This window comes from Balaenoptera borealis (genome assembly GCF_965194805.1).
Source record: "Balaenoptera borealis genome assembly, chromosome: 13".
Taxonomy (NCBI): Eukaryota; Metazoa; Chordata; class Mammalia; order Artiodactyla; family Balaenopteridae; genus Balaenoptera; species Balaenoptera borealis.
This window is the reverse complement of record NC_138870.1, coordinates 43,957,064-43,979,027: the sequence shown is the minus strand read 5'-3', so window position 1 is coordinate 43,979,027 and position 21,964 is coordinate 43,957,064. Positions and strand designations below refer to the sequence as shown.

At 40.6% G+C, this 21,964-nt stretch overlaps 1 protein-coding gene across 9 annotated transcripts in view; it reads right to left on the bottom strand.

The window, feature by feature from the left end:
- SCN8A (sodium voltage-gated channel alpha subunit 8) overlaps window positions 1–21,964 on the bottom strand; it is a 122,122-nt gene that overhangs the window by 56,844 nt on the left and 43,314 nt on the right. For 8 of the 9 annotated variants that reach the window (XM_082350523.1, XM_082350525.1, XM_082350518.1 and 5 more), the window contains 6 exons: window positions 20,908–21,129; window positions 19,851–19,914; window positions 17,942–18,083; window positions 16,173–16,379; window positions 15,020–15,313; window positions 4,655–5,017 (listed from right to left, as the gene is read on the bottom strand). In XM_082350523.1, coding sequence (XP_082206649.1) covers window positions 4,655–5,017; window positions 15,020–15,313; window positions 16,173–16,379; window positions 17,942–18,083; window positions 19,851–19,914; window positions 20,908–21,129 — 1,292 coding nt within the window. Of the gene's footprint in view, window positions 1–4,621; window positions 5,018–15,019; window positions 15,314–16,172; window positions 16,380–17,941; window positions 18,084–19,850; window positions 19,915–20,907; window positions 21,130–21,964 lie in introns of all 9 variants that reach the window. The other variant, XM_082350524.1, reaches the window with a different exon arrangement.

Genomic DNA, 21,964 nt, shown 5'->3' with positions numbered 1-21,964 from the left:
GGTATGTCTCTAGTATTGGCTCAGCTGCCCAATTCTCATCACCTGGAAGGTGGGAAGAAGGTGTCTTCCTCCAAGCATGCTGAGACCGAAGGACCAGAGGAAAGATCACATACTCATTCTCTCCCCTCCCTTACTTCTTCGGGTCATTTTTGGGGGTGGGGGGGAAATGAAGGTGTATATTTTTATTTGTTTTGTTTTCTTTCATTTTGTTGGGGAGGGAGGAGGAGAACTAACAACTTTTTAAAGTCAGGAGCCTCTCTGCCTTTTAAAAATTCAGCCCCTAAGGAGCCTTGGTGCAAAACTATCAGTAACAGAGGAAGCAACTGAGAACCTTAATTACTTTAAACCCAATACAAATTTGTTGCATTTCTCTTAACTCAAACACAAAGTTTATTAGGCATTTAGCCACTGACTTCCAACCTCCTAAATTGTAGCTGTCCTTCTCAAAGAGATATTCTACCATGTCTGCCGATGGCAAGTTCTGCCCACATTTCTATAGATCTATCCAAGGAATCTCAACTTGTTATTGATTCTGAACTGCTTTCACATGGCAATAAATAACTGGCAACTTACCAGCCAGTCACCTTTCTTGGGACTAAAATTTAGAGCATTTTAGAAGTGGCCTTAGGACCTAGCCATTTATCTCCTGTTCAAGCCTTTCTAAAATTTTTGTAGTATTCTGCTTTAAAATAGTGTACAATAATTTCTCCTTCTCAAAGGATCTTTGGAATCTTAGAAGAAATCCGACCCTCTCCAAGTCAAGCAATTCAGCAGAAATCCCACTGTCTACTTCTCAGTCTACAAAGGTCAAAAAAGTATAGGGAAAGGAATGGAAACTGGCTTTCTGAATACCAAGGATGGGCCAAGCAATATGCTTCACATTTTATAAATGTTATTACATTTAATCTTCAAATAGCCCTATAACAACGGTCCTTTTAATCTCTTTTTTACAGATAAGGAAATGGGCTTGGAGATGCTCATTTTTCAGGATCACTTGAGTAAATAAAGAACCCGGGCTTCGTAGTTAGCATAGCATAATGGTTAGTGGTTAATGCTGTGGAGTTTGTCTGGATTCATATCCTAACTCTACTGCTTACTGTGCAATCTTGGACAAGTTGCTTTATTTCTCTAAGCCTTGGTTTCCTCCTCGTAAAATGCACACAATAGTAGTATCTAACTCAGAGGGCAGGAGCTGTGAGCATGAAATGAGATAATGCTTTACATTTACAACATGATTTCTGAGTTATGTGTGTTTTTGGATGGTCAGTGGTACCTGCTTCCTTTACGAGTGAAGAGCAATGATTTTCCAGCTCAGAGATGAAGACATGGGAAAAGTCCCCTTATCCTCTGCTTCAGCAAAAAGCAAAAGTTCTCAAACTATCAAAAAATTATCACCACTCAATCACAACTGAATAATTAATGAAGATGTGAAATAGTTTTTGATGAGATTCTAATGAGGTGATGTCTGGATGTCTTTTTTTCATAGGAAATATTATATTTCTTAATTTGAGCCTAAAGAAAAAAATACAGATGTGGCATAGCCCAAGCATTAATGTTGTGTGAGATCAGCTTATGGACCATCAACGGCTCCTACACCAGTCCATAAAGCATGAGTATGTAACTGGAAGCACTCTGATGGTTTGGGCGAGGACAAGTTAATCCGTAGCTGCAGACGCATCCAAAACGTTTTGACAGTGAGAATCACTATCTTCTAGCCCAAAGAGGTATAATAATTGCTCATTTGGCCCGGGCTGCATATAACATTATGAATATATTAATTCCTTCTAAGATAAATGACTTTTCCTACTTCCCAAATAAGCAGTCAGGAAGTTCTCTTGGCATCAGGAAGACCTTGGTTCCATTTCCACAAATCACTAAGTCTCTGAGTCTATCTGTTGATTGGATAAAACCACCTACTGAATGGGGAAGTTATAAGAATTAAATGAGATCATACATATAAAGTGCTTAGCATAGTGTCATCAGAACTCAGTCTATGGCAGCTATAACTATTAGGCCCATTGTAGAAAACTAGAAAGAACAGAAAAGTGTAAGGAAGGAAAAAAAAGTCACTAATAATTTCCCCTTCCAAAGGCAGCTACTGTTAACTTTTAGTCAGTCATCTTTTTTCTATATGCAGTTTGTCTTTATATAGACAATATCATACCACACAAACTATATGCATTCTGTTATTGTTTTGTTTTGTCTTTTTGGCCTATTAATGTAACTTAGATATTTCCCCACACCATTAACAACTAGGAGGTGCTTCTTTATGGCTTCTAACAAAATAATTTTTCCTCGCTACGAAGCCCTTGGGAATGATACAGTCCTACCTACCTCATCTTCCTGCCACTTTGGGAGCTGACCTCCTGGCCTTGGGAATCCTCAGGTCTGTCACCACCATCACTTGGGGCCACTGCAAAGCATCTCCTAAGTGCTTACAGGGTGTTGAGTGTGCAAGACCCCCAAAACCCCGAAGGCAGCGTTCTGTCAGCCACAACGTAAGGCGGCGCAGACAGCCTTCCATTCCACAGCCAACTGCTCAACTGCCTCTCAGATTTGTCTCCCACACAACGTAACACAAGCTGCTAAAAAAACAAAAACAAAACCCGCAAACCTGCTCATCTGCCTTTAAGCTGAAGTTCAAGCGCCTTCTTCCTGGACACCTTTTCTAATACCTTCTCTTCAAAGAAAAAGCAAGATATATTATTTCGCTTAAATATCTTTTAAAACTGCTAGGATATCAAAATTTACTTTGGTTTTCAACATTTGAATTATCCCCACTGTACTGTCCGTGCTGACCCACCCCTCATTCTCCATTGAGATCATGTCTTGTTTTTTTAGAGAATATAATTATCTGTCTAATTATGGAGCCAAAAAATTTACATCTAGACATAGAACCAGTGAAGAGCAAAAAATTATATTTCAAGTAAAGACAGTCATTCATAACATTTATTTTGGCCAACTACCTAGCTTGGAGGGGGACTTTGGAGCCACTGTTTGTTATTATTATTGTTCCTATTACGCTTGATCTGAAACAAACAGTTCTCCAGAAGAGCAATGGCCATGTGACTAGGTGGAGAAGACATTACAATTAACTGAGAAACAGAAGACTGAGGTTTCTGAAAGGTCTGTCAATAATGAACTGTGTAACAGATTCACTGAGCCTGTTTCCCCATCTCAAAAACAGGAATAATCAGCTCCACTTTGTCAGCCTTATGGAATTTTTATTCGAAACAAATAAAGCATGTAAAAGTAATTTGTAGCTTGTAAAGAGCTATACAAACATAAGGGGGAAAATATTTTGCTTTTAAATAAAAAGGCAGGAAGAGAAAGGACGTCAAATATCCTAACTGTCTTTTGAATTTAGGACAGTCAACAACTGTCCTAAAGTGCCAAAAGCAGATCATTCCGAATAATTCCATCCTTGATTATCCAATTTTCCTCCACACATGCATCATGCTAATTAAAGGGCTGGCTATCTTCATGCTGTGCTAGAGGAAACTGAAGTGTTGGAACAAAACAGACCGACATGCTATCTCAAGAAGCTGAGACCAGCTAAGGAGGGACTGAGGAAAGTTAAGCAACTAGAGGTAGAAAGGATTAGGATCATTAAGGTTATAAGAATTTAAAACTAGAAAAAAAGGTATAAACAGCTTAGAATCTAAAGAAATGTTAAGAGATGGCTTTTCCCAAAGAGGCGAGCCATTATCCTAACCCCTAGACAAGTGATTTTGTGAAGCCATTATATACAGCTCCTCCAGAGCCTGACATTTGATTACATTTAAAATTCATCTTTCACTTCCCTTTTCCTTCCTCCCCCATATACCATGTGTTCTTGCCCTGACCACCTACCTTCCCCTCCTTTGATTTATTTCCATCTCAATCCCTTTTAAATGTCTAGGTCCAGTTCCCCACTGGTTTCCTTAACCTCTCCTTGCCTGGCTCTCCCAGTGCCTACTTCCTACCCTCAGCATCACCCAGGCACATTCCTCTGTGGAAAAAGAGGAAAAATCACATCTCACTCTTGTAGAGGAGGCTAAGAAAATTATTCAAAGCTATGTTACTTTTTTTTTTTTTTTTAATAGGAAGATAAGAGCTTTAAATTCCAAGCTGTTTCCCTACGAGGAGGGAGGACGTAGGGGGAGAGAAGCAATGGTAGTTCCAAACCCGCTCAGACTTGGTCATTGGTGACGGCAGAGGCCCTTCTCATTCCATCCGGGCAGGATCCGCTGGCCAGAGGCATTCAGTCAAAGCAGGTGTGGGGAGGAAAAGAGACAAGCAGGCAGAGACGTGCAGAGATGGAGAGAGAGAAAAAGGGATAAAATAAAGGAAAGAGTTGATGGGGAAAGGGCCAGAGTCAGAAACAAGAAAGGAAGATGGGGGAAAATGGAGCAAGGAATAAAGGAAAAGGGAAAACAGGGAGAGTAAAAGAGGAGGGCTGAAGAGAGAAATAGAAACAAGCCAGGAGGGAGAAAACAGAAGTGGTGGGGGGTAGAGACAAGAGTTGGGATGGAGCGTGGAAGAGAGACCGGGTGGAAATGGACAGAGCAGGGAGAGAAGAGAGGAAGGGAGTGGGAGAGAATGCCATGCCTAGCCTCGGTCTACTTTTTTACTTCCTTACACTGTCATCAGTAGCTGCCTTATCTATTTTCACCTCTGGCAGGAGACGCCCGCTGATGTGGGAGCCGGGGCCGCCGATGAGGGACACCACCCCGTTGCAGTCCACCGTGCTGTTGCGCTTGACGCTGCGCCGCAGGCTGGGGAAGATGCGCGAGGAGCGGCTGCCCTGGCTGTAGCCGCTGTAGCCGCTGTAGCTGCTGCGGCGCTCGCGGGCTCGGATGGGGATGAAGAGCGAGTCCCGGCGGCCCTCGCTCTCCTCCACCGTGCTGTGCTCGTCGTCCGCAAACTCGTTCTCGGAGCCCGGGTCCCGGAACCGCCCGGGCCCCCTGAAGCTGAAGATGCTGCTTTTGCTGTTGTGGCGGGACAGGAATGGGGAGCCCGGAATGCTGAGCAGTGACTGTAGGGGCCGGAAGAGAGAGAGACAGAGAGGGAGGCATGAGACAGGAAGGGGACCCCGCAGAGGCTGAACAGAGGCTGTCAGCTTCCCCAGCCTGGCCCCATCCTTGCATTCCTGTTCATCAGAACACAGGTGTTTCCAGAGAGCACTTCTGGATGTTGAATTTCTACTGCTTTTCAACACCCATCATTACTCACCTCTCCTTGCCCCATAACCTTGTGATACACCTGTCTTTGACCTGTTAACCATTCACAAGTTCTATTCACCGTTCACCCATGTATTGAAAGGATGCTTTTATCTCACGCTCTGTGTATTGAAGCCACCAGGAAATACATTCAGTGTCTATTTCTCATTACTATGAGCTCACGTGGAGTGTGCCTTTAATCTACCAAGTTAGATTCTATGCCACACTTGGCAAAAGGGGAGAATTTAAAAGTGCCCAATCACTTGCCACTCTCTCAATGGGTACCACATGCCCTAGAGGCTAAGAACTATGCCAACAGTGGTTTTTTAGTTCAGTTGAAAATGGTATCTGTCCCCTCCTCCTCCATTTTAAAGTCAACGTTTTTTTCATGAGAAGTTTAAGTATTTGTAAATTATATAATTCCCAGCATTGACATTTTAAAGTCAAACTTGTATTTATCACTTAGAAATTTTTCATCTTTTTCTCCTTCAGCTCATACTTCCATTCCATCTTCCCTAGAGAATTTTATGCTAATGTATATCTTTATGCTTTAATGCGTTTTATTGATCACCTTTCAATACTTTTCTGCAACAAAAAATTATAAATAAACTGTACTTAAAATTTAAAAAAAATTTTCCTGTGACCATGAGTCTCCAAGAAATTTTTAAAATTCTCCTCGATTGTGTTTTTATTACAATTCTCATTAATACAATTGATCACAAATATATTCTACATTTTATAAGTAATTACTAAGCTTAAAAAGAAAATTTTATTAAAATATATCTCAATGAGATGACTTTTTTTTTCCCAATGGGTGTTTTGGTGTTTAAATATTTGTAGATAGTATTATTTATTATTAGAATCAGACATGGTTCAACAGCAACCCCTCTCCCCCTTCTAATATTATTTAGATTTTTAAGTGCTGAGAAACCCTATTCATGTAAATGGTACCTTGGAACAGAAGAATATTGTTATAAACAGTAATGTCACTCAATTCTTTGAACTCCTTCTAAGTTATATGCCAAAATTGCATAGTAAGCTATCAGCAAAATTCATCTTAATGATCTATCAGCTGACAATTAAATCAAGTCCTCTTTTAATTGTGCTGAAAGCAAAGAAATGAAAACCACCCAACTTGCCAAAGGATTTGTACCCAGTTGACAGAAGTATTCTATTTCCTGATTTCTGAGGATATCAAAAAGGCTTTATTTATTATTAACTAATAATTATATCGGTACCTCTTACAGGGGTTATTCTTTTACTTTAAAGGAACCTTATTTAACCCAACAGAAAAGGCTGGAATAACCAAAATATTGTCAATTTCCATACATCACTGTCAACATTAATTTTTTAATAAAATGATGTTATCACATGATTTAAAGATATTTTCATCAAAACCTTAAAGCCACAGATTTAGCTCATTTAATTTACAAAAATGCCCACCATATGATCTAATTAGCAAAGCCAGTCCCCAATGTCAATGCAATTGGCCAAATCAGACTTATTTTCATTGGAAAAAGGATGACTTCATTTTTAATTTTTAATAAATGTATTAATATGTATCCCAGTGACATCCATCTTGCTCCTGAACTTAAAACATCCCAATGCCCCTGATTATAACTCTATATTTCACTCTTATTAGAAGTATGTAAGAGATAGGTAAATTCAGAAAGCCTTACAATGGATTTGTTTCCTAGATTAAAGAAAACTTTTTAGACCCTAATATTTTCAACTGTCCCTTTGTTTCACACCTCCAAAGATTTTTATATCTTAGGGCAATACACTACTTAGGATTTGGGATGAGAGAGAGGTATGCCTTCCTTTTGTAAAGTGGGAGAAGGCTGACTGTGAAAAGAAAAGTGGAAAAGAACTGGTGTGACTTTGGACCACAGGCCTCACCCTAGGCATAGGAAAATGTAACTTAAAGATCTGGAAATCAGGTTCCTTAAAACTGTGCTTAGAAAGTCTTCAAGTGCCCTCAGGGGATGCAATCCCAGTTTGAGGACCTCTGCTCTAAGAGAACAAAACCTGACAGACTACTGACCTCAGACAATCCTCCTTGCTACCCTGAGATACTTAGTTTGCCCAGTTATGACTTTGAAGAAATTTCAAAGTAACTTTTAGCTATATAAGACTTTTGCCTTAGAGTTTAGGCCTTACCCTTCTGGTAAACTGATTCCACTGTGAAAGTTCTTTGTGGGCTAGGACTCTGCCAATATAGTATACATATTAAAAGTGCTAAATAAACATTTTAAAATAATACTTTTGATGATAACCCTGGAATGGCTGTAGGGCTCCTCTTTAATATTTCTGCCCATATCTTTTTGTTACCTAGAATTCCACTTCTAGTTCTAGACTCAAAATGATCCCAGTTCCATTCTCTTCCTATAATGTACAAAGCCCCCATGCCCAGATGGGTACATTTTCTTTGGATATTTCTAGTTTTATCATACTTCACTCTCTAACCTGTATTTCCCTTATGTAGTCTCTTCTTGCCTTGGCTTGAAGCAACTCACAAATCTCTGAGATAATAAATGAATTTGATTACTGGAAACTGCATCAAGAAAACCACTTACCACAGATCATTTTATATAAATGTAATTGTTAAATACATACTATAGGCTGTATGTAGGCCTCTAAAAAATAGGATTCAGGTATGCAACATCTCTGACCCCTTTCCTGATCACTCTGACTTGTTTTGCTCTTCTGCCTCATCCCTGCACCAGAGAGGAGGAGCTGCATAGGTTAGATTCTAGAATGTTCACTGGGTCTCATTTATGAGTGGAGGGTGTCACTATGTATTAAAAGGGCACATACATGGCCATGTTCCTTCTCATGCTGTTGAGCTGGTAGAGGGGTCAGCGCCTCCTCCAGCTTATTGCTTGCTATTCCTCATTTCACATATATGTTTGGGCACCCTCACTGATTCATTCCCCTGAACCATTCACAGATCAATGCTAGTATATAATCTGCTACTGGTTTGCAACGAGACAGTAAAAACCTGAGAGAAGCATTTAGAAATTTTAATAGCAAGTAGGCATTTTTACAACATCCAAGAATGTGATAATTTTTCTAGAAGTTTATTGCAATTGTATTTTACAAGAGTATCATTCATGAAGAAATGGGAAAGACAAAAACTGGTCCTTCGCTACAGATAGTTTGAGAAGCACTTCTCTAAACAATGTGGCTGGCCAGAAGATTTGTTAAGTGTTAGAATGTACCTATGAGTTTTGGTTTCTTTCCCTTTTTTTTTTTTTTTTTTTAATATTTATTTATTTAGGCTGTGCCGGGTCTTAGTTGCAGCATGCGGGATCTTTTTTAGTTGCAGCATGGGGGCTCATAGTTGTGGCATGCAGGCTTCTTAGTTGAGGCATGTGGACTTAGTCGCGGCATGCATGCGGGATCTGGTTCCCCGATCAGGGATCGAACCCAGGGCCCCTGCATTGGGAGCGTGGAGTCTCACCCACTGGACCACCAGGGGAGTCTCACCTATGATTTTGTTTTAATCAGGTATGGTAAGGTGACAGACACAGAGATAACTGCCTTTGAAAGAAGAGTTTAGTACTTACAGTTCCCAAAATAAGGGGGCGTGGCATGCTGCATCATGTCATGCCAGGCCACACAGGGCCTCGCGGGGGGTGGGAGTGGGTACGAGGGTCAGTCAGGAGGCAGGAGGAGCGAGGGGAAGAGCCTGGCCCAGAGCCTTTGCTGTGGAAGGGATGGGTGAGGCAGAGCAGGCACATTTGACCAAGCTTAAAATTGGATAGTTTGAATAATTTCAAACAGGTTCTGGGCTATAGGAATGGTCCTGGCTCTGGAGTGATTTAGGGCATGGGAAATATTGGCTGGGTGTGTGAATTAGATAACAGGAGGTTGGGGATAAGGGTCTTGGACTGGTTGATCTGCACACGAAAGGCACACTTCCTGGCAAGTTGTTCGCTCTCTCTAGGAATTAAACTAGCACCAAGAGGGGCAGCTACTCCCAGCCAGCAAGGCTCCTAACATGTCAAAGCACCATAAAATACAGAAAATAAAAAACTGCCTCCCTTCTCACAGCAAGCTTCCCTGGACTGAATCTGTGATTTTCCCAAGGCCGGTGTTGGGTGCTGACCCTACCTACTATATTAGGTCTCCATATTAGGAAAGAGGTTTGATTTTTATTTGACAAATGATCATTAAATACCTGTTGTGTGCTAAGTGATGTGGATACAGTGGTGAACAAGATATATAACATGGTCCCTGCCCTCTCGAAACCTGCAGCCTAGTAGGAAATACTATGTACTACATGAGGAAATATGATATACTATATTAGATCTCATATAGTATATAATACCTGACTATTCTTAACTGATAGGAAAGTGAGAGGAAGTGATAGAAAGATAATGACCAATTCAGTGACCCAGGAACACTTAGGAATCAGGATCCTGAGACAATACACACTAAAAGGAAACAGTTTATCTATTATTCTTTAATTCTTTGCTCCATTCTTGGCAAAAGAGTTGACTGCAATAAATGTGGAAGGGGAAAAGATGAACTTGTCCCATTTCTCCTGGTACCCCTTGTATCTAAGCCTGATCTAGCCAATTCCCTAAGGAGACATATCCTGAGGGTAGCCCCCGGCCCCCCAGTCTCAATTTTCCTGGACTGGAGGGTTTTAGTTATGACTCAGGACCCGTGGCTCTATTAAATCCTGGGATCCAGGCTAGTTTATGCGATAGGTCCTGTTTTCAAAATCTTTCCTGTCAACAAACCAGGAGCTTCTGGTCCTTTTCAGGCAGTCACATCACAGCTAACTAAAAATACTACCTTAGATCTAGGTGTTTGCTTGGGAGAATAGCTCTGGGGTATTCTTGGTTTGGGGGAGTAGCCCTCACATTCCACAGAAAAATTAATTGGGAATTTCAGAGCATCCATGTCGGCTGTTTACTGGGATAAGGCTTAACAATGACTGGGATGTTTAGAATGTAATAAATTGATGATTTAAATGTCCTACTTCCATGCCATATTTCACCTTTTCTTCACTTTTTCTTTCCAACACAGCAGTTGGTTCTTAAAATGTGGTCTGGGAACTCCTGGGGGTCCTTGTGACCCTTTTATTGGGGGGGGGGTGTCACAAGATTAAAACTACTTCATAATAATACTAAGATGATGTCTGCCTTTATCACTCTCGTTTTCTCACAGGCATACAGTAGACTCTGTGAGCCTGACAGTTCCACAGAATTTAAAGACTTTTCTTATGAGCTTGATAGAGATAATAATATATGTGATTTTTTAATATTGTGTGTCAGTACTTCGAAGATCTGCATAACTCAGTGAACCGGTATTTCCCAAATGGTCAATGTAAGACGCTACAAGTCATTCATGAGTTAAAGACCTATAGTGCAAAATACAGCAAAGGATTTTAATGTAACAGAGTACCAAGTTACTGATACAGTTTCAGCTTCCACATTGCAACTAACCATTTAAAAATCTACCATTATCCAGTTTTGGAAAAGCATCGAAGAAGAATATTCACAATTATCTAAAGAGGCTGTTAAAATATTCCTCCCTTTTCCAACTACATCTGTATGAAACTAGATTTTCTTTAAATACTTCAACCAAAAAAACATACATCGCAACAGACTGAATACAGGTATATTCCAGCTGTCTTCTATTAACCACAGATTAAAGAGATTCGCAAAGATGTAAACAGTACCACTTTTTACACTAATTTTTTTTTTGATCTGGAAAACAGTTTATTTTTTCAAAAATATGTATGATCTGTGTTAAACATATAATGGGTTTATCATTATTATTTTAAATAAATCAGTAAACAAACATTTTAAAATTTCTTAATTATAATTTCTAACACAATAATAAATTGAAAGCACATTTAAAAAAAGCTCTTTGGGGTCCTCAATAATTCTTAAAGATATAAAGACCAAAAAGTTTGAGAACTGCTGCAACAGAATAATTAAAATACTTTGCAAAAATGAACTCAACCTAATATCTGTTTTCACCTAAACCCTAAAAACACAGCAGTTAATTTTACAGAGAAACAGGTAGGAGACAGGTTGGGCAGATGTCTCGAGAGGATCTCAGCAGATATGAAATACAGGAAACCGACATTCACTTGAACTGTGCGGTGGGAAAACTGAAGCCAGTCGCCGTTAAGCCAACAGAACAGATGACCAGGTATGTGTGGAGGTGAGTGGGGAGGGGGTGGCTAGAGACTGCAGTACAAGGCTTAGAGCCAGAAGCCCCCGGTTCAAATCTTGCCTGCAACACCTACTAGCTATATAGCCTTAAATAAATTAGTAAATCTCTCTAGGCCTCAGTTTCTGCAACCATTCCTCCAGATAAAATCAGAGAAACTGCAGGAGAGTCCTGGGACAAAGAGTATTACTACTGTGTGGGGCTTCTAAGCAAGTCTTGGCAGTCAGCCACGGACTCTAGGAATCCACAGTTTTTTTCAGATGGGGAAATTAGAGGAAGTGAACATTTTCATGCAAAGCAGGACATCTCAGAAGCCCAGCTTTATTTTTGAGCTAGGGAGCAATCAGTGCAACTCTGTGCTGAAGCCTATGGATTAATCAGAGCCCATTCAATAGCAAAGTGTTAATGGTACTAAGGTATTTATTAACTAGCTCAGGATGGCTCTCAAGACAAGGGTTGGATTACAACAAAGCTACAATCACAGTTTTCCCCCAAAAGGGACTGAACTAGGAGAAAGGTGAGGTGAAGGTGAGACAGAGATGGTTCCGTAAAGGCCATAAAGAAGTCCCAGAAGGGGTTAAATCAGATTTATAAAAGTTCTTCATTCATTTTTCCAACAAATATCTGAATGGGCATAGAAGCAGGCCTTGACTTTAGGATTTTATCTGAGAGAGGAGAGGATATGAACATTAGTAAATATAAAACCACATACAGTAAAAAGCAACATGCAAAGAGGTACGTATAAACATAATGGAAAGATGAAATGATAATTTCCAATTGGGGGTGGGATAGAGGAGGGTCAGGGAAGGTTTCTTGAGAAAAGGATATGAAGAATAAATACAATGTGGACAATTCAGAAATGGAAAAAACAGGGCATCTTAGAGAGGCTGTTTCTGGAGCAAACCAGAGGGTAGAAAAGAAGCATCGTGTATGAGAAGCATCTAGTACTTCACTCTGGTGTAAGTATAGGGTGCTTGAAGGGGCACAGGGACTGGAGACTGAAAAGGGAGTCTGCATCGGGGAGGGGGAGTGCTATGAATTCCACCCCAAAGGGGAGTTCCCTCTCCCATTCTTCCTAATAACTACTCTAAACTGTCACTGTTTTCTTCAGCCTCCCGACTCAAGCTCTCAATCCCTTCGATAAGATTTTTAATTTCCTACATTATCGAAAACTAGAGACTGACAGGTGTCATCTTTCTCCACTTCCTACTCCCCATCTACAAACTTATCCACACACACACACCTCTATTGTGCTGGTGTCTTTGGGGGGGACAAGGTACCCCCTTTCCTGTTAGAGGCTACACCTATTTTCACATCTCCCAAGACTGTGTTCTATTTTCTTTTCTATTCTACTCCATTTTTACTTCCAACCCTCCTTCTTCTGGGTTTCCTCCCCAACAGATTATAAAAATGCTTACTTTCATCCACATTCTTTAAAGAAGTTTGAATGAGAAGTCTCTACTTCCCACTCAATATGGCATCCACCCTTACCCTGGACTGAAATGTAACTTTCAAGTTCTCAATGACTTCTATTGCCGAATCCAACGGACATTTCCAGTTCTGATCTCATCAAGCATCTCTGTGAAGTTTCAATCCACTGATCACTCCACTGCCTTCTCCCACCCTTGTGCTCTCCAGCCCTCACTGCACTGTCGGTTCTCTTAGCACCTCTAATGACCGTTCACTTGTTTTCCTCCATGAGCTCCATCTCCGATGCCCGTGAACATCAGTGGCCCACTGTTCTTCCACCTGACACAACCTCTCTGAGTCGTCTCATCCAGTCTCATGGTTTCAATCCCCATCTCTCAGCTCAGGACCTCTTCCCTGAGCTATCATTTGACTATCCATGTGTCTACTTGGTTTCCCAACAAACAATTCAAACTTGGGATATCCAAACTGAAACATACTTTTCTTCCAAACCTGGAATGTCCTTTCTTCCGTCTTACTGCTCCCTCACCAACACACATGTACATTACTTGACTAACTCCTGTTTATCCTTCATTGATCTTCCCCAGAAATCTTTGCTGAACCTCCAGGTTGGGATAGATCTGCGCCCTCCAAAACACCCCAGCGTATCTCAATTATGGAATAATATCATCAATGCTATTATACAAATAATTTTTTTAATGTATCTGGTTGCCCCATTACACTGTAAGCTCCCTAGGACAGGGATGGTGTTCTAACCACCTTTTAATCTCTAGGACCTAGCACAATCCTTGACACACAGTAGGCACTCCATAAATGCTTGGTGATGAATAATGAGAGATATGTTTTAGGAAGTGATCTGCTGACGATATATAAAACATAAAGAAGAGAGAGACAAGAGTGAATGAAGCTGCAATGGATAACTGCAGTAGAACAAAGCAACACAAAGTCTGAACTAAAATAGGATTAATAGGAATAAAAAGAAGGGGATGGACATGAGAGATTCTGCTGTGATAAAATGAACTGGACTAGCAAAAGACTGAACTGGGAGGTGAGAGATGTAAGGGAGAGGCACAATCAATCATCTCTGGGAAACAAGAAAAGACACTGAATACACTGCCATAACCAGGAACTGTAATCTATTCTATACCTTACAAAACTTTCTTTAAAATGGGGAATTAGGGCTTCCCTGGTGGCGCAGTGGTTAAGAATCCGCCTGCGAATGCAGGGGACATGGGTTTGAGCCCTGGTCCGGGAAGATCCCACATGCCACAGAGCAACTAAGCCCGTGCGCCACAACTACTGAGCCTGCACTCTAGAGCCCGTGTGCCACAACTACTGAAGCCTGCATGCCTAGAGCCCGTGCTCCGCAACAAGAGAACCCACCGCAATGAGAAGCCCACGCACCGCAACAAAGAGTAGCCTCCCTCACCAAAATGAGAGAAAGCCTGCACGCAGCAACAAAGACCCAATGCAGCCAAAAATAAATTAAAAAAAAAAAAAAAAGGGGGGGGGAATTAAATGGCTTAAGAATTGGATTTTGGTGGTGTTCTCTGAAATCCAAAAATACCTATTATGTGATGAAATTTATAGTAATACAATGCTCAATAATTATCCATAAGTCCTTTCCCTTCTCTTTCTCTTAGTTTCTTGATTTATCAAAGTTGGGTAAAACTGGAGGCTTTTAATATATCATAGGCTAATTTATCAGCATGACACTATATATCTAGAATAATTAATTACTAGAACTTGCCACACTCAAATAAGGTGACCTAAAGAGTTTCATGACTTTTTTTTTTTTAACCTAAAATTATATGAAACTCTTAAAAAGAGGTATTTGATCTAAATTCTGAAGTTCAGATGCTAAGCGGAGAAAAGTTCTTCATGATGTTTTAGAACTTAAGGCTTGCTGGTTGTGACACAGACTTTACTGCTGTAGGAAGTTTGCCAAAGGTGACCAGGTTGTCCTAGGGCTAGCTTTAGAGCAGAGAAGGGAGGGCAGGATTAGAGCACAGGGCAGCCTAATATGCGAGTAACACTTCCTCCAAAAGGAAAACAACGTGTAGGTATGGAGAGGTAGGCCTGAGAATGCAGGGATGGGTCTGGAAAATGTAAACCCAAAGGGGAATATGAGAATCAAGTGAGATTAGGAAAACCAAAATTTCTTAGGCTTATTTGACCCAGCGCAAAGAGTTTACCTGATTCATGATGGAAAATTTCCTCCCAATTCTGTTGTCTGGTAGCCGAAAGCCCTTCCTCCTCATACCATCTTCTGACTCTGACTTGAACACCTTCTCGGGATCCCCTTTCTCTTCCCCTTCAGAGAGCTCCTTTTGTTTCCTCTTCTTTCTCCTGTTACGTCTCTCTTTGGCACTCTTGGAACTGAGCTTAGAGATTTCAGATGAGCTCCGGGGAGAGCCTGCCCCTTCTTCACCTTCTTCCTCTATGGCATCTTCTGAGACAGTTCCTGCTGAAGTGGCCATCGCCGCCGCCTACGAAAGGAGCCACAGCAGCAGAGCAGATCGGAAGCAATTAACTGGAGCCACCCAAAGCCAAGCAATTAGTACAGATCACTTCCTTTCCCATAGATAGGGGAAAAAGGGAAAAAAGGAGGAAGGAAAGCCAGCCCGTCAGAGGAGACTGTGGCTGGGGCCTGGTATCTCTTTTTCCTAGCTGAATTTGTACCGTGGCACACAGCCTTGCATAATCAGAGCAGAACGGCATGGTGAGAACTCTGGGATTTATTCTCTTGAGCATCTCAGACAAGAATGTGGCTGCCACCTTGGTACCAAATGATCCTTTTTTTGGACAACTCTGAAAATCAATGCTAAGAAACTATACTATACATTATGGGCCCAACAATGTAAAAATACATGTATATTTGGATAAAGATTAAAAAGTAAAGTGTTAGGGTGTTGGTGGAATCACAAGTTTGTTTTTCAAATTTTACTTTAATATTTTACCTGTATCTTCTTTTCAAGACTTGTTATGACCACGGAGAATCTCTGAGGGAGATCCTAATGTTTTTCTCAACAAAAAGGCTATGCTTATATGAAGCATTATATAAATTGCTCTGGCCACTTTTTTTTCTCCCCAGCCAGCACAGTAGTTGTACACTGAACAGTTGAGAAATTCAACAAAAGATCATGTTCACAAACAATTTGGCCATTAAGACAAATGGAATAATTGGACTGACCATCTGCAGTTGTTACTTGGGTTATTTTAATCAGATCAATGACTTCTATTTGACAGTGACTGATGGCTAAAAAGATCAATTGGAATGGCAATCAGGTGGGGCCTTAGTCACCGTGATCTGGCAGGAAGGACCACAGCAAAGAATTGGTCACCAACCTGTGCCTCTTCCTGTTGCTTCTTAAGTTGCTCCAACATTGCTTTGAATTCAGCCTCTTTCTGCTCTGCTTCCTCCAGTGTTGCCTGATTCTGTTCTTCATAAGCCATGGCCACCACAGCCAAGATCAAGTTCACCAGATAGAAAGAACCCACAAAGATGACCAAGACGAAGAAGATCATGTACGTCTTCCCAGCTGCTCTTAAGGTCTGTAAAGACAAAGAGACAAAGACCACTTTCTGAGTCGCTTGCATCAAATGAATCAGGCTGAAAACAACTCATGGGCTGGTGTTCCTCTGCAGGGGCACTACTGCATTTTGAACAGGACAGTACTTCACCGCGTGGTACTTCTTCACACTGCAGAACACTTAGCATCCCCAACGGCCAAATGGCCTCCCCTACCCTCAACTCACAGCAAATGTTGGTAGTACGTCCCATTCATTATGACAAAAAAGTCCTCTTCCACTTCCAAATACTCTTAATATACTGCTTTCGTAGAAAAATGCTTAATTTTTTTTTAAAGGAAAAATCACTCTGGGCTAAGAATTACATTTGACTTTGTCAGCTGGTTCTAAAACAAGTCTGAAGAAATGAATACAAGACCTCAGCTCATTTATCTACTGGTCCTCAAAGAGCATTAACAGACAAATTCCATCTCTGGGATCAGGTCCAAGTCATAGGAAGTCCCTATCTTGAGGGACATCCTTCCTTAGCCTTTTGTAATAGGATGAGTTTTTAAAGAGGGATATGACATAAAGGATAGTGGAAGGAAAAGAAAACAGGAAGGAGGATCCCAAGAGTATCCCTTGGGGAACACTCAAGGAATACTGAGTACTTCTTGAGCAAGCAAATAGACATCAAAGAACAAATGTGTTTTAGGTTATGTACACGGGACCCACTATTACTTAGTTTTCATTTTTGTTCTTCTCAACCACAAATTGAAACTTAGCATAAGTCACAAATATTTCATGGGAAAGATTCAATCCTGAGGGAATACTAGGCTGTACAACAGAAACGAAGAATTCTAGGAGATACGAATAAGAAACTTCCCTTAAAGAGCTTCCTTCATGCCTGAGGGGAACACATTTCTTATCCTCAAACTAACTTGCATTACCAAATGCCAGAGTCAAATGGAAAACAGTGGATCATCAGAGAATCTCTAAACTGGAAGACCCTCAGCAGTCACCTAGACTAACTTCTCCACCACAACCAGCAAAATTAAATGACTTGCCCAGAGTCACCAAAGCAGCCCAACAGAATAGTAGTGACCTTTTCAAAAATATCTGTCACAACATTCTTGAACAAATACAAATGTGTTACAAATTTCAAAACACTGACATATTTAGGCTCCAAGATCCCTGTGGATAAAATCTCATCTTTATAATGTCTAGCATAGTGCCTTGCACAATGTGTTTAATATTTCTTAAAAAGATGCCCTAAGCCCAAAAGTCCAAAAGGAGAAATACTGAAGATGGTCTGGTGAAATGATAGGATGTAGGTAGAGAAGGCAGATTCCCAGGCCAGGCAAGAGGCTCTCAAGTCTGTGAACCTCTACAGCTCTACATGATGAGCATTAAAGAACCGAGCCAAGAGCTGGGAGAATTCACTTACTTTTGTAAACCAGCTGACTCTGAGAAATACCATCCTAAGATCCTATGTAACGTCTTCACCAAAGGTCTCTCACACAGAATGTCCCCAACCCCACATATCCTCAAGTAAATTCTATCACCAAAGAAAAAGAGGTAGCACTCGAAAAAGAGGTATTACTTACTAATTGATACAAGTTTTCCCAGTAGTCCTGGGTCATAAGGCGAAACAATGCCAAGAAGGCCCAGCTAAAAGTGTCAAAGCTTGTGTAACCATAGTTGGGGTTCCTTCCTGCTTTCATACACTGGTATCCCTCTGGGCATTGCCTGAGGAAAGAAAGGGAAACAAAGGGCTTTTCAATGTAATCCTACCCAGTCATCAGCTGTAAGGCATCTCTATGACCTTGGAGATAATAAATAACCATCTATAAAGATGGTTATTTATTACAGGCCAACAAACAGGAATTAAAAAAAAGAAAAAGAGGAAAGAAACAAAGTAGCAAGGTCAATTTTTCAAAAAATGATGTCATGGGGACAGTCTAGGATTAGAATCACCTGAAAGATGTTGATTCCTATGTCCTACCCAAGACCTAGGAATAAAAGCTCTGGATATGGGATCCATGAATCTGTATTTTTAAGGGGCGTGTCAGATGATTCTTATGCATGCCAAAATTTGAGAATCACTGTCCTAGATTCATATCAATGTGCAATTCAACCAAATTTAACTTAGCTGCTATCCGAAATGACAAATGGCTAGAAGTTCCTCTTAATCATCTCGATTCTCTTAACACCCATTGTGACAACCATGTCATAATGGGGATTTCAGTGACCTTGATTATAACAGTTCTTCTGCTTTAAGACTCGCCTGATATTTATTTCAGTGTAATTTCTAGTATCTACTTCAATACAGAAATTAAATGAACTTCTAGTCGTCATGTCATCTTAAAACACCAATTCCTGTATTTACCAATATACTCTAAATAATGACACTACACCCTACATTTATATAGTCCTCTGTTTACAAAGCACTTTCACGTATGTTATCTAATTGGATCCTTACATAACCCTTTGAGAAAGTGAGAACATGATTAAATCCGTTTTTAGATGAAGAAGCGGAGGCTCACATAAGTTAAATGGCTTGCCAAAAGTCTAGAAGTAGCAGAATCAGGACTAAACTTTGTTGCTGTACACTCATGTTCATAGCAGCATTATTCACAGTAGCTAAAATGTGGAAACAACCCAAGTGTCTATTGACAGATGAATGGATAAACAAAATGTGATATATACATACAATGGAATATTATTCAGCCTTAAAAAGGAAGGAAATTCTGACATATACTATAACATGGATGAACCTTGAGGACATTATGCTAAGTGAAATAAGTCAGTTGCAGAAAGACAATTACTGTATGATTCTACTTAAGTAAGGTACTTAGACTGGTCAAAATCATAGAGACAGAAAGTAGAATGGTGGTCACCAGGGGCTGGGGGGAGGGGAGAATGGGGAGTTATTGGGTACAGAGTTTCACTGTAGGAAGATGAAGAGTTCTGGAGATGGATGGTGGTGACGGTTGCATAACAACATTAGCATACTTAATACCACCGAACTGTACATGTAGAAATGGTTAAGAGATCAAATTTTATGTTACGTGTATTTTGCCACAATATAAAAAGGGGAAAAGATATTACATTGCAACTCTTTTCCCTCCCCCACGTTGTCAGGCCTGGCATATTCTGGGTCAACCTTGGGTGCTAACCTATCATGAAGACAGTGTCCTTATTCGATATTTTATTAATTGTGTTAGGATAGAATGAGGAGAGTCTTCAAGAGACAGGCAAGATATCTGATGTTATAGATTCTGTCTTTAGCCTTTTACATCTTTAATTTTGGCTTGAGACTATGGACACCTTCACCTACTAGTGAAATGTCAACTTTGGATGGACAAATACAAAACAGAAAGAAGATCTGAGTCACCCAATACGTCGGGTCCACTAAGGATCCACTGTATGAGCACAAAGAAAGAGAACATATTGTCCATTTTTGTCTGACAAATTATTTTAAGGGAGGAGAATAAAATTAGGTGAGCTACTTACCCAGCATCAGAACTGTTCCCACAGAGTAAAGGTTCCAGCATGCCAGGAACTGTGTAAAAATTTGCTAGAAAAGTTTAAAGAGGCAGGAAATGAATAAGGCAGATTTCAGTGAATGAGAGAATAAACAGTTATTGATTTTAGCTCATATAAATCTTTTCTGACAGCAGTGAAACCTGATAAGAATTCTTTACCATTAACTATTTTCCTATATATATTTAACAATGAAAAGTGCTGCTTTAGTGCAATGTTTAGCCTTTAGTGCAATGTTCTTTTCACAGACACCTGACTTCTACTCGTACTTCAGATCTGTAAGCCACATTCTAGTACTTGAATCAAAGGGTCTAAAAAAGAGGTTTCTGAGTTCTTTACCCCTTTACACCACTTTACTCTTCTATCCTTACAACTTCTCTCTACCAAAGATAAACTGATTGCTAGTTACCATGCCCTATTTTAAATCAGAAGGTACGTTTCCCTTTCGTGTCCCTGAAATCCCCTTTGCAACACTTTCTTGTGGGTACTAACTGCCTTTATTTCCTCAGGAGTGACTAACAGTGATACTGCTAACTTTCCCCCATTGTTTTACAGAAGTACTACTATACCAAATATTCCTAAGGGTAAGACCCAAGTGCCTTGGTTCCTGAAATGAACTTGTTAAAACTCCTTAACTGTAATAGGATCAAATGATTACTTAGAGATTACTGGACTCCCTAGACCAGATTGATTCCTAAGGTCTAAGTAGTATTCAGAAACCTTACTAGGTATACTCTATAAACTAAATGTTTAAATATCTCAGGGAAAAGAGGATTTTTATCAAGTTTCTAAGCCTGATTTTCAAAGTAAAAGTTTAGGGGTACATGTGAAAAAGATCTAAAGTTTCATCTTTGTTTTTAAAGGGAGAGAAAAGAGAGAGAGGGAGAGAGGGTTGATATTTAAGAGTTTCTGAACATAATCCGACCTCAAGGGAAGGGAGTAAGTTCACAAGGCTCCTTCCAGCAGCCCTGGCCTTCCTTTCTGCAAGACTTTTTCTTCCCCCACTTGCAGAGACGGGGCCACCTACTTTTATTGTTGATGTACTCTTCCCAGTCAAAGCCCTTGGTGCCGTTTTCAAGATAGCTCTCGTTGAAGTTTATGGGCCACACCACACACTTGTTCCGCAGGTTTCCCATGAAGAGCTGCAGTCCGATCAAGGCAAAGACACTCAGGCAGAACACTGTCAAGATCATCACATCTGACAGCTTCTTCACGGACTGAATTAGGGCGCCCACGATGGTCTTCAGGCCTGAGGGGAGAGAACCCCCCGAGTCAGAGTCATCCCCCAGCCCTCCCCACCTCCCCCAGCCTCCCCACTCCACCACGGCTCCTAGTCCCACAGGGCCACCCATGAAGCACGGCCACTTCACCATTTATACCATGGGAATAACAATGGGGCAGCGGTATTATCAATTCTTCCAGGGGCATCAATTTTTAAGTCAATATTTTTTGAAAAAGAAAGTCCCTTCTCCAGCATGTGGCTCTTTTCTTCCTGGAAGTACTTCCCTGTCTCTGACTTCTTCTCCGCGACTCAGATGAGTCAAGGTCTTACTTGCCTCAGTGTCGCCACACATGCTGTACCCTCTGCCTGGAATGCTTCCTTCCCTTCTCTTGTCCCTCCTGCCTGTTTCCTATTCAACCTCCACTCTCTGCTTAAAGAGCAATTCCCCCAGAAAGTCTTCCCTGACTTTACAACTCTTCTCCCTCCCCTACTATTACTATTTTAATAGCACCTTTTACTTCCTCTGTAGCATTTATCATGGTTAGAGTTAATTATGTCTGCCTTGTTCACAGGTGTATCTGCATGGCTTAGCCCACAAGGTACTCAGTAAATATTAGCTGAATAAATAAAGAGAAAATCAGGAATTGAGGAGGCTTCCAGTTCGGAAAGAGAACTACAGGTAAGTTTAAAAGCCAATAATAAGTGAGAAGGTACAATAATATTTTCCCAAGAGCTCTGGAAATGCCAGTGTATTGAAAAGGTTGATCATTATCAATCCAGTATTTATGGTTTGTCTTTCCACTAAAAAATATACCTTCTCTGTGTCACATATACTATACCTTTTTTCTGTCCTAGATTAAAA